We start from the raw sequence: 13,549 nt of genomic DNA on the forward strand, positions 1-13,549 counted from the left end.
ACCTGCCCAGACTTACTATGGCAGCCCAGTAAAGCTGGAAGAATACGGGGATGCTGGCAGGTGTAGCTGACTGTAGGAGGAGTCAGAAATGGGGCTGCAAAGGAAGATGGCACTGGGATTTAAACCTAGGCCCGGCAGCCATAGAAGGAGAAGAGACCGCGCGGCTCCGTAGTAGTGGGGAGGATCACAAGGTTTTGGGGAAGAAGGAGGAGACCACACGGCTCCAAAAGTAAATGGGGAGGAGACCATGCGGCTCTGAAGGAAGGAGTGAACCACGAGACTCTGAAGCAAGTAGATAGATAGAGGTCCATGTGGTTCTGAAGTGGGGAAAAGGATCACGCGGTTCTGAAGGAGAGTAGAGAGGACCACGAGGTTTTGGAGTGCTTCTTTTTGCCACGCGGCTTAGGCATCAGGAGAGACTTTGCAGCCATAGAAAAGGGGAGAGAGGACTCTTGCTGGTGAGCCATGAGAAGGTGCCACATGGCTTTGGATTAACTGGAGATCGCAGCAGCCACACAGCTGATGGTGCCGGGAGCCTGAATCACGGACTTCTACTTCTTTTCCTGAGACACGGTACCCCGGACTGGGCACAGGGAGAGGGAAGGACTGTGCATCTGTGGGTGTTCTAGAGGACTTCAGTATCTTATTGAAGACATTAGGTCATTATTCTAAGTTTGTGTAACTTTTAAATAAACAATGCCTTTCCTTTTCACCAGTCTCTGGCATTGAGAGACGTCTTTCCTCTGGCGGCGGGCATTGCGAACCTAGCAGGTGGGCGTGGGGGAAGGAACCTCCAGAGACAGAAAGGCGGAATCCTTTCTGTAATAAGTTATCGTGAACCACCCCCTCCGCCTTCAGCTCTGTAACAAAAGTACAAACTGGTAGTTACCAAAGTGTAGGTAGGGACTATAGCCAATAATATTACAACTATGTGTGGTGCCAGATGGTTACTAGACTTATTGGAGATCACTTCATAAGGTGTATAAGTGTCTAATCACTATGTTGTATACCTGAAACTAACATAATACTGCATGTCAAATGTAACTGAAAAAATATTTTTTTAAATGGCAAAAAAAGTAAAACACTTGTCAAAGGATAGGAAATGAGCATGAATAAAGCAGAGCTTTTAGGCATATTAAAAACTTCTGAGTTTCTTTGAGCAAAAATCGATTCAAATCAGGCACACCCAATCTAGCTGGTAGGCGCTTTGAGGAGCTGTTAAAACCCTTTTATAGACAGAAGGGGGCAGGAACAAGAAAGTTACACTAGGCAAAAAAGTGGGTGAGTTGTTGCAAAGTCACTTTCCTTTAGAGGATGAAGGGTTTATGAGGCAGATAACCCGGTTTGGTGATATGCAGCCTAGCATACGAAACTCCATTTGGGCTACGGTATTTTTTATTTAACAAGGATAATTTAGAAATATGATCCAAAAACTCTAAAATTATGCATAGCTTTTGACTTATTCCAATTCAAAGAATTTGTCCTATGACAATTATCACTAATTAAAAGAAAGAGCCATAGGGATGGATGTTCATCACAAGAACAAAAATTGGAAAAAAACAATAACAATTTGTATTTTTGATGCATATTTTTAAAAAAGTACTTTGCAGCAATACAAATTATGTCCTGGGCAAATACAGTTGGGGGAAATGCTCTCAATTTCAAATGAAATATACAAAACCATTTGTATGATGAAATTATGTGAAAACAAATAAAAAATATATTTGTTAAAATCAAAAGCAAATGGAGAGAAGTCTTGGAGTTTCCCTGAGAAAACAAAACAAGTTTAGCCAATGATTTAGTTTAATTACCAACTACTATGAAGACACTGCTTTATCACTGTATAAGCTGCTTTGTAAAATATATCCCTGAGTCTCATTCCATGTTTTAGTTTGAGTGCTCCCAGTTTGCAAACTGTCTTTTCAGTGTGTGCACAATAAGCTTTTACTAATTACTACTTCTGTGATTCATTGGTTTTACTTTGGCTGAACCTTTGACAATTAAAAACCAAGAAAACCATAGTTAATATTTTATGTATGTGGCAGAATTACACATAATTTTCTTTTTTAAAGTTTTTTTTTTATTACAGTTATCCTAATTTTTTTCCCTTTTGCCCCCCTCCACCTAGCCCATCCCTCTAGCCCAGTCTGTCCATGTCCATGGGTCATTCATACACGTTGACTAGTCCCTTCCCCTTCTTTCCATCATTCCCCCCCCACCCTCCTCCCCTCCTAGAGCTATCAGTCTGTTCCATGTTTCCATGTCTCTGGTTGTTTTTCTTGTTAGTTTATTTTATTCATTAGATTCTAGTTATAGACGAGATCTGCTATTGGTTTCCTACATGTCATCTATATAGATGAGTTCATATGGTATTTGTCTTTTGCCAACTGGCTTATTTCACTTAGCATAATAGTCTCCAGTTCCATCCATGCTGTCGCAAAAGGTAGGACTTTCTTCCTTCTTTCTGCTGCATAGTATTTATTCCATTGTGTAAATGTACCAGTTTTTTAATCCACTCGTCTACTGATGGGCACTTGGGCTGTTTCAAGCACTTAGCTAAGAACATGGAACACTTCATGAATTTACGTGTCATCCTTGCACAGGGACCGTGCTAATCTTTTCTGTATTGTTCCAGTTTAGTGTATGTACTGCCGAAGCGAGCACTCTTCTTTAAAATTTTGTGTACTTCTCAAGATGCTCATGTTCCTTAAAGAAGATGTTTTAGAATCGGAAAAAAATTATTACCCAACAACTGACAAGAAAGGATGATTATGTAATGTATTAAAGGTGCTAAATATTGCTACAATGGCAATCATAAACATGTGGGATACAACAGTATGTGTATCAAATCAATATATTGTACACCTTGAATTTAAACAATATTATATGACAAATATATTTATTTTAAAAATTATTAGCCCCGGCCAAATAACTCAGTTTGTTAGATTGTTGTCCTAATATGCCAAGTTTGTGGGTTCAATCCCTGCCCAGGGCACATAACAAGAATCAACCAATGAATGCATAAGTAAGTGGAACAAATCAATGCTTCTCTCTAAAATCAATTTAAAAAATATCATTAGAAGAATAAAGGGAAAAAGGGAAAACACAGAAAAACGCTTGACTTCTGTGGTCTTTCTCATCAACTGCTTGATTCTCCTATTAAACACCAAGCTGATTTGTGAGGAATACTTAGGCTGCTACTCTGATGCGTAAGTTACAGGAAGTATGAAGAGTGCCCAACCAGGATGGGGGGCACCCCTGCATAGTGGGTTACTGATGGTCCTGTCCTACTATTGGTCTGGCTCTCACAAAGGCCCCACCCTGGCAGCTAAACCTAACAGAAACCCTCCACAAGATGCAGAACTTACTTCTATTTCTCTCTTTAGTCTCCCAGTGAATAGGAGCCACCTTCCTCGGCTTTCCTCCTGCCTCCAGCTTCTTCCCCTGGGCTTAGGCTGGGCTGGGCACCTAACTCTGAAGGCCTTTGCTTTTCTTTGTGGATATGTTTGTGTGTGTGTGTAAAGTGTAAAATACTTGCCCATCAAGTTCAAATAGGTTATAAGTAAAGGAAGTAAAAGCTGAAAGTCTCACCCCATACCCTAATCCTACTCCTGTGCTGGCCTTGGTCTTTCTAGTTCTAGGTTTTTAAATAGCAATATGCAATTTTACATTTAAATGGGTTCACATTGAACTTATTTGCACTACCTTTCTGCCTTAACAATGTGTAACAACTCTACCCTTATTTACTGTGCTTGATAACCTCTCATAACTGGCTCCCCCCTAGCCTCTCAATATCTTTTTTATTTAGCTGAAGAACAGTGATGGCTTGGACTATTTCTGGGAGTTACTCAGTTTTCCTGGTTCTCTCCCACATATCCAGGAGGAACACCTGTTATTAAACTTCTTTTTTTCTTCTGTTAATCTTTTATTACATTGGGGGTGCCTCAGCCAAGAATCTAGAAGGGTAAAAGGGAAAATTATTTTTCCTCCCCCACAAAACCCAACATGCCTGAAGCCTCACTGACCAGCCCCTTCAGTTTGTACACAACCAGCCACTTTCCTTCAGGTGCCCGAGGGGGCAGGATCAGGTAGGGTTCTAACCAGACACACACTGACCAGGAAAACCCCACCTCATGATAATCTGGGCCTAATGTGTTATTTACCAGAGCAGCAAACCAAATTGTATATACCCAGTTTCCTCATCTCTGCAGGCAGAGAGCAAGTCTGTATACAACTGGTATTAATGTTTTTATACTGCTGCCAAGGGGTATCAGAACGGAAAGGGTTAATAGCAAAAACCGAATGGAAAGAGGATGAAAACAAGGAAAGTCAATGTATTGCTGCTTGTCACTACCAGAGCCAGTAAGTAGAGACAAGGATTGGATCTTTATGGGTGCTTTATTCAGATGGCCAGCAATCTGAGAAGGCAGGTTGTAAGAAGATGGCCTGAAAGACCATCTTACATCTCATCTCAAGCCAACCTTTTTTTATGAGAGGGTAGGTAATGGGTTTGGAATTCAGGGGAAAAGGTTAATCAGATAAAAGCTGCAGCCCTTCCATTTCCCTTGCATCCTTTCATTTGCTGACTGGTGATTATCTGTGTCCCTCCCCCCTGCAATGTTCCCTACCTGGAGCACGACAGCTCAGACACCATCTTGACTGCTTGCAGTCATCCTGGGGCACAAAGGTAGAATTGCTTGTGGGTCTCCTGGAGTCAGAGTAGGGTCAGTCATACATTCCAGTTTCTGGAATAATAGCTTTCTACATGCATTAATCACCAAGCCTATTAACTGTATAACTAAAGCTAAAAAACTGGCAACTCTTGAGTTCCCCTATGGAGGAGAAACTGGAAAAGTAGATGGCTGGATGGAAGGACGGCATTCAGAATTCAGTAAGAGCCCCCTTCCGGTGATAATGTAAGGGCAGAAGCTTAAGAGATGTTGAAACCTGTAGAGAATTTTTTTTTTAAGATTTATTTATTTCTTAGAGAGAAGAGAGGGAGAAAGGGAGAAGGAAACATCCATCAATGTGTGAGAGGAACATGACAGGCTGCCTCTTACACAGGCTGCCTCTTGGGGAAGTGGGGACCTGGCCCCCAACTCAGGCATGTGCCCTGACTGGGAATGGAACTGGCAACGAACGTTTTGGTTCGCAGTCTGGTGCTCAACCCACTGAGCCACACCAGCCAGGGTAGAATTTTTATGAGTTTAATTTGGTAACAAGAAGCAAAATCTCAACTAAAAAAATTCTGCAGAGAATGGCAGTTTTGCCGTTTATTTTATACACAGACTAAAAAGAGGAGACACAAGGAGGGTTACATGAAATCCATCGGTGATAGATTAAGAGTTGAGAGAAAGCAAAGTGAGGAAAAATAGAGAAACATACTTCTTTTACACTGGTAGTACAGGAGCGTTAATAATTAACATTTACAGCACACAGAGATGGTATGGGGTTCCGTGGTCTGGAGTTCTGGTGCCAAGATTGTGCCTTGAGAGGTCTGGAAAAGATGACTCTCAGATTTCAAAGGTATATTACCTTAGATGCAAAAAGATAATAGACAGGTTCACCCAAGGTAAAGAGTGACCTTTGTTAAGGAAGCTAAAGGTCTAGGACATGACTACCCACCAATGACCCACTTTTAGTTAGGAAGTTTTATGTTCAGATCATCCTGTGGCGTTACTTTCAGTCCCTGAATTTATAAGGCTGCTATGTAGGACTCCCCTGAGCTTGTCAGGTTTAGAGTGTGGCCCTTTTTAGTCCACAGTAGGAATAGGTGAGAGCAGGGAGCATGGGGTTGGGGAACATGGAGCAGATATAAACAGCTAGTGTCACAGGACGGGAGTGTGAAGCAGCTGGAGCAGGTGGAGGGACCTGTTGGCATCCAGGGACTGCAACAGAGTTCAGGTAGGTACAGAAGCAGGAGGTGTAATTAGGTGCTGACCACTGCTCATGGCTCTTCAGCTGCTGTCCCTCCTAGATGCCCATCAGGCTGCATGTGCAGGGAAGCCTGCGCTCTGGGCTACAGAGGAGCCTCATTCCAAGCTTCCACTTCAGAGAAAGGCCACTGACCCTGGAAGGATAGATGAGCCCACAGCCAGGACATTCCTAAATCTCACTTCAGTCCCAGCATGGTGTCAAAAAGTGAGACAACACTTAAAAACGAGAGTGAAACTGGTGTAGCTCAGTGGATTGAGCCTGGGCTGCGAACCAAAGGGTTGCTGGTTTGATTCCCAGTCAGGGCACATGCCTGGGTTGCGGGCTAGGTCCCCAGTATGGGGTTTGCATGAGGCAACCACACGTTGATGTTTTTCTCCCTCTCTTTCTCCTTCTTTTCCCCTCTCTGAAAATGAATAAATAAAATCTTAAAAAAAAAAAAAAACCCCGAGAGTAACTTGTAGTCAAAATGAAGTAAAAACACAAATTTGGACATTAAAATTTGTTTTCATTTATATAAATAAAGGGAAATATTCTACTTCAATAATAATTCATCTGGGTCTTCTTGTACAATATAAAATTCTTCCATGGGAGTCTGCTGATTTTGAGGCCAGCAACTCTTCTCACATGTGTAAATTAGAACTGTTCCAAATTCCACAGAAAGACCTGAAAAATATAACACATTCAGGATTCCAGAAAAGAGAAAGTGTTATGAGAAATGCTCAATATGAGTTTGTTTAGTGGACAGAGGTCCGACACTGGAGCAAGCCTGCTTAGGTTCGTACTCCAGCTCTACCACCTGGACCAAGGGACTTCACTTCCCTGTAATGATGACTCTATTCATCAGGATGCTAAGAATGTTGTGAGGAGGATTAAACAAACAAATTCATGTAAGATACTTATTACAGAGCCTGGCACATCTTAAGTGTTCACCATCCAACAAGGAGGTGAAGCAATTAGATGGTAATAGAAGGAAAGGAGAAAGATGGCTCAATATCAGGATAACCGGTATTGATACAGGGAGCCATTTTACCTTACAAGCTGAAAAAATAATTACGTAAAGCAAAATCAGTGCTTATGTGCTTGCTAACTTTCAGTCACAATACAGTCATGCTCTTTCCTACAGTAAATGACTACTGATGATGAAAAGCAGATTTAACAGAAAAATATACATTAAAAATAAGTTATTCTTTTTTTAATATCTTTATTATATCTTCATACCTTTTTTTAAAGATTTACTTATTTTTAGAGGGAAGGGAAGGGAGGGAGAAAGAGAGGGAGAGAAAGATCAATGTGTGGGTTGCCTCTCATGTGCCCCCCGACTGGGGACCTGGCCTACAACCCAGGCGTGTGCTGTAGAATGGGAATCGAACCAGCGACACTTTGGTTCTCAGGACCGTGCTTAATCCACTGAGCTATGTCAGCCAGGCCAGGAAAATGTACTTTAAAAATGAAAACAAATCTAAACAAGTCTTCATTACAGCTGTCTAGACTATCTGACAGTGAAAAATCATTTAAAAATATATCATTCTAACAGAACACACTACCTCCAAGAAAGGATTCAGGCAAAATATAGAAAATAAATCCTAAGAGTTTATAGAAATATATCAATGAATGAAGCCATGAAGAATGGTACCAAGGAAACATGAGCAACAACAACTTCTGCTAACATCAGAACAGGAAGACAGGGCAACAAGATGAGATGGGTAAGTGGTTTGAAGCAGTCAAGGAAAAATTTTTTTAAAAAAATGTAGGCAGGGATAATGGAAAGAAAATGATCAACAACATTAGAAAGAAGGCCAAAATAGAGCTGATTAGGGAGAAATAAACTGGTGCATTTGACATAATTTCAAACAAGAATGTGCAACAGGCAAAGGGTAGGAAAAGGCTGGAGCCTCAGAACTAGTAACCGCCAGGATACAGGAAAAGGCGGTGTGAGAAATAAAACACTACCATATTTTTGGACTATAAAACGCACCGGACCATAAGACGCACCCAGGTTTTGGAGGAAAATAGGGGGGAAAATCCGCTCCACCACTACCTCCCCCCCCAGACAGGTAAGCTACGTTCGGACTATAAGACGCACCCCCATTGCCCCCCCAAATTTGGGTGGGGGAAAGTGTGTCTTATAGACCAAAAAATATAGTTAGTATCCGAGTAGTGCACATGAAGCCTGAGCTCAGAGACCTGTCACAGCTGCGGGGTGAAGGAGGGCTCTGGAGAAAGAGGAAACGTGTGAAGGTGAAGACAGCCCCATTACACATCTAATGAAAAATATCAGAAACCACAAGCAATAGAAAAAGACAGGTGAAACCTAATTATAGGCAGAAAGGAAAGACTTGAGAGAACCTCAATGAGTGCAAAGCAAAGGAAACTGATGTTGACATGGATCTGGGAGGAGAAAGGTGACTAAAGCAACTCAGGCTGTTTTGGTGGAAAAGCTACAAATACAACGAAAATCATTTCAGAAATTAAAAGGAAGAAAAACTAAATATATTGGTTCAAAAACCAATCTTGTCCCATGATAAAAAGTTTACAGAACAATGGGACAGCAAGAAGTAACTGGTTTAGTGACTGAACTTCATGAATAATGAGAATTCTACAAGTAACCCAGCGTGAATGTTAGTTACAAGGGGGGAACATAGGCTACCCTCAGACTTCTACAGGGCAATATTCAATGCCAAAAGATATCTGTGTAAACGTGAAAGATCTCAGAGATTTTTCAGAAAAATATATTTCTCAGTGAGACCCAGCCATGGGAGTTGACAAAAGGTAAGAAGTAAACGGGCTGGTGGGACCTTGGCTCACTATACAGTGACAGCTCAGGGCCTACAATGTTGTACAGAAACTGGGGCTTAAGAATTTTATACATGTGCTGTCTTTCAAATACAAGAGAGACTGGCACACACATTCTCTTTTTAAATTATTGTTTTGAGAGAGAAACATTGATTTGTCCTTCCACTTATTTATGCATTCACTGGGTGATTCCCATACATGCCCTGACCGGGGACTGAATCCTCAACTTTGGTGTATCGGGAGGATCCTCTAACCAACTGAGCTACTTACTGGGTCAGGGCCTAGCACACACAGTCTCAAGAATGACACCTATGAGCCCTCCTAGAGGCTAATATTGGATAGAATCTAGCTTCTAGAGAAGAATCAAAGTAAAGGATTTAGGTATAGTAAAGCTAAAATGTAGATTGGTGCAAACACCAAACTCATTTAAACATAGAACCAAGGCTCAGTAGCTGGAGAATTGTTTTTTACTTGATAAAGTAAAAAATGATACTAAAATATTTGGAGATGGACTAGGGTATAAATTTTCCTTTTATCCTCATGATTCTGTGACTCCTGTAACTGATTACTTTTCCCTTTTAGATACCATGATTAAATGTCTAAAACCAACACTGGCTGATGTGGCTCAGTGGGTTGAACGACAGCCTAAGAACCCAAAGGTCACTGGTTCAATTCCCAGTTCAGGACACATGCCTGGGGTTGCAGGCCGGGTCCCCCGGTGGGGGCCTGTGAGAATCAATCAGTGTTTCTCTCCTTCTGTTATTCCCTCCTTTTCCCCCTTCCCTAAAATATAAAGCCTTTAAAAAAAAAAACATTTGCAACCAGCTTTATGGCCCATTTTCAACAAGTATTTTATGTATTTATGACTTTCTGACATTATTTTATATGCTACTCTTACTTCTAATTTCTTCTACTCTTATTTTCTTCGACTAATTTTTCTCATTTATTTGAAACAGTATTTAAAATTCCTGAATTTTAAGTATCTTTACAATTAAGTCATTTTTGGAACATAATATTTATTGATTCTGTGAAGATCTAGTAAGTGAAAAGTAGCTTTAAAAAACTTATTCTTGCCCTGACAGTGTGGTCCAGTTGGTTGGGTATGCAGCCCGCATATTGAAAGGTTGGTTTGACTCCTTCTCAGGGCACATGCCGGGGTAGTAGGTTTGTTCCTGGTTGGGATGCATAGGAGAGGCAACCCATCGATGTTTCTCTCTCACATTGATGTTTCCCTCCCTCTCTCCCCCACTTTCTAAAAATAAACAAATACAATCTTTTAAAAAATTTATTCTTTGGTAAAAATGTCTTAAGGTTATATTACTGGTTTGAATTCTTTAAATGCAAAGTAATTACTCTGGGCATTCACAACAATTCTCTAAAATAACGTAACTGAACTGAGATTTTATTGAAGACTTATGGATTACTAATATGTTCCCTAGAATACATTTTCAGCAGAAATGTCCATAAATCAAAGCAAAAATTAGCATGCCAATATAGAAACATAGAATGATCAGTTTACTAATGAAGCACTTGGTCTCTTAAGATATTGTTAAAATGGATATGTAAGTTACAGCTTGCTTGCAGAAACAGACCCCTCTGGAAAAAGAAGGGTTTAAATTTTATTATCCATTATAGTAAGGAGACCAATGCATACTATCTAAAAATGAAACATGGAGGGACTTCCAGTCAAGATGGAGGCATAGGTGGACACACTGTGCGTTCCCACACAACCAAAAGAAGGACAACAAACTTAAAAACAAAAAACCACCAGAACAGACAGAAAATCGAACTGTATGGTATGGAAGTCTGACAACCAAAGAGTTAAAGAAGAAACAGTCATCCAGACAGGTAGGATGGGTGGAGATGGGCAGCCAGGTGGAGAGGACTCTCGGCAAGGCAGTGGCTGGCAGACAGGGCGGGTCCCACATTTGCCTGCAGATAAACCAGGAGGAACAACTAGGGAGCGAGACAGACCGTACAACCCAGGGTTCCAGCTTGGGGAAATAAAGCCTCAGAGCCTCTGACTGAAAACACCTGTGGGGGTTGAGGCAGCAGCGGGAGAAACTCCCAGCCTCATAGGAGAGTTCACTGAGGAGACCCACAAAGTCCTAGAACATACACAAGCCTATCCACCTGGGAATCAGCACCAGAAGGGCCCAATTTGCTTGTGGGTAGCAGCAGAAGTGACTGAAAACCGGCAGAGAGCGGACCAAGTGGCACTGTTCCCTCTCAGACCTTTCCCCCACATACGGTGTCACAACACAGCGATGTGGGTTGCCTGCCCTGATGGATAGCCTTCCCATAAGGCTATCATCTGATTTCTCAAAAGAAACCCTGCAAGAAAGAAGGGGCTGGAAAGAAGCATTCAAAGTCATGAAAAGCAAGGACCTGCATCCAAGATTACTCTGTCCAGTAAAACTTTCATTTAGAAAGGAAGGGCAGATAAAGTGCTTCCCAGATAAGGTAAAGCTAAAGGAGTTCATCATCACCAAGCCCTTATTATATGAAATGTTAAAGGGACTTATCTAAGAAAAAGAAGATCAAAAATATGAACAGTAAAATGATAACAAACTCAAGAGCTATTAACAACTGAACCTAGAAAACAAAAACCAACTAAGCAAACAACTAGAACAGGAACAGAATCACAGAAATGGAGATCACATGGAGGGTTACCAGCAGGGAGGGGTGGGGGGAGAAAGGGGTAAAAGGTACAGGGAATAAGAAGCATAATTGGTATGTACAAAATATACCAGGGGAGGTTAAGAATAGCATGGGAAATGGAGAGGACAAAGACCTTATATGTTCAACCCATGGATATGAACTAAGGGCAGGGGAATGCTGGTGGGACGGTGGGTACAGAGCAGAGGGGGATAAAGGAGAGAAAAAAATGGGACAACTGTAATAGTATAATCAATAAAATATGCTTAAAAATTTATTTTTCATGCGATCCATCCAACTTTCTGTCTGTATTTATTTCAAGAATGATGGCTGAAATAATGCTTATTATTGTTGTTAATAATGAAAGTTCACCAGACACTTACAGAAAAATCTCCAACATAACATTCAGAGACCAAAACAAGCACAGAAAAAAAGGCAAATTGCAGACAGCAGAAAATGCAGGTAGGAAGTGAAAACTTAAAAAAAACCCCACAATACTACTTAAAGATATAAAAGAAGGTATTAAATTCATAAAATATAAAAAGTGGTATGAAAAAGTTTCAGATAACAAGGAAGATCTTTTGAAAAATAAAAATAAGACAGCTGCACTAACATTGAAGAGAAGGGTTGCAACAAAGACACAACAATAAACAAAAGAAGCCAGGCCGAACCACCCTACACTACACTGGTGATTTTCAACCTTTTTCATCTCACAGCACATATAAACAAATTACTAAAATTCTGCAGCACACCAGAGAATATATTTTTTGCTAATTTGACAAAAAATAGGTATAATTTTGATTCATTCACACTGGGCGGCTATTGTTGTTTTGGCTGTCGTCATTTTTCATTTGACAATCTAAGGGAAAAGAAGTCAGTGCCCCTAACTAGTCAGATATTGCATAGTTGGGTGTTTTTAAAAGATTTTATTTATCTTTAGAAAGAAGGGAAGGGAGGGAGAATGAGAGGGAAAGAAACACTGATGTGTAAGAGAAACAATCAGTTACCTCTAGCACACTCTCAACTGGGGACCTGGCCTGCAACCCAGGCATGTGCCCTGACCTGGAATCAAACTATCCACCTTTTGGTTCATAGGCCAGCACTCAATCCACTGAGACACACCAGCCAGGGAAGATATTGCATGTTTTAAAAATTCCTGTAGCACACCAGTTGAAAATCATTGCTCTATATGATTCCACCTGTGTTAAGTTCCAGAACAGATTCAAATTCATATGGGAACAGAGGAGAAGAATAATGACCTTAGACAGGGAGGGACTGACTGACTGGGAAGGAGACACAAGGGTCATTCTGCAACACTAGAAGCTTCTCTTTCTTAATCTGGGAGGTGATTATGAATATGAGAGAGAGAGAGAGAGAGAGAGAGAGAGAGAGAAAGAGAGAAAGAGAGAGAGAGAATAAAAATTCATGAAGCTGACACTTAAGATCCGTGCACTTTACTATGTGCTTTCTTTTTAAAAGGAAATACAGGCATAGGCGTGTCTCCTTTTACTTGAGCTTTACTTTATTGTGCTTTGCAGATGAGTTTTTTTACAAACCGAAGGTAAGACCTTCCATCAACATAAAGATTAGTACTCAACTGAAGGCTCAGATGATGGTTAGTAATTTTTAGCAAGTAAGTAGTTTTCAAATTAAAATATGTACATTTTGTACACATAATGCTATTGCACACTTAACAGACTAAAATACAGTGTAAACATAACTTTTATATATGCGCTGGGAAACCAAAGAATTCATGTAACTTGCTCTATTATATTTGCTCTATTGTCGTGCATGGAACCAAACCCACACCACCTCCAGGGTAAGCCTGTACGTGGCAAGGATTTCCTGGTTATGACACTAAAAGCATAGACAACAATAGTGAAAATAGAAAATAGACAAACTAGTTTATTTCAAAACTAAAAACTTATGTGCATCAAAAGACACAATAAGCAACGAAAAGATAATCTACAGAATGGAAGGAAATATTTGCAAATCATACGTGGTAAGGGGTTAACATCCACAGAACATATAAAGAACTCCTACAACTCAACAACAAATAAAGAAAACAAATGGCCTGATTTAAAGATGGACTTAGGTAAACATTTCTCCAGAAGTGACATGTAAATGGCTAACAAGCCATTTCTATGAAAAGATGTTTAAT

At 40.5% G+C, this 13,549-nt stretch overlaps 1 protein-coding gene and 1 non-coding gene across 4 annotated transcripts in view; both read right to left on the reverse strand.

Annotated features, from left to right (window-relative positions):
- Positions 1 to 2,558: 2,558 nt before the first annotated feature.
- On the reverse strand, positions 2,559 to 2,664 carry LOC112320272 (U6 spliceosomal RNA). Its single transcript, XR_002976405.1, has one exon. It is a non-coding gene; the product is annotated as a U6 spliceosomal RNA (small nuclear RNA).
- An 84-nt stretch (positions 2,665 to 2,748) lies between these two features.
- Positions 2,749 to 13,549, reverse strand: part of PDCD2L (programmed cell death 2 like) — a 40,934-nt gene continuing 30,133 nt past the window's right edge. For all 3 annotated transcript variants that reach the window (XM_045185390.3, XM_024577536.3, XM_024577535.4), the window contains one exon: positions 2,749 to 6,600. In XM_045185390.3, the coding sequence (XP_045041325.1) occupies positions 6,470 to 6,600 (131 nt within the window). In that variant the 3' untranslated portion in view covers positions 2,749 to 6,469. The remainder of the gene's footprint in view (positions 6,601 to 13,549) is intronic.

The sequence above is a fragment of the Desmodus rotundus genome, chromosome 12 (assembly GCF_022682495.2).
Source record: "Desmodus rotundus isolate HL8 chromosome 12, HLdesRot8A.1, whole genome shotgun sequence".
Taxonomy (NCBI): Eukaryota; Metazoa; Chordata; class Mammalia; order Chiroptera; family Phyllostomidae; genus Desmodus; species Desmodus rotundus.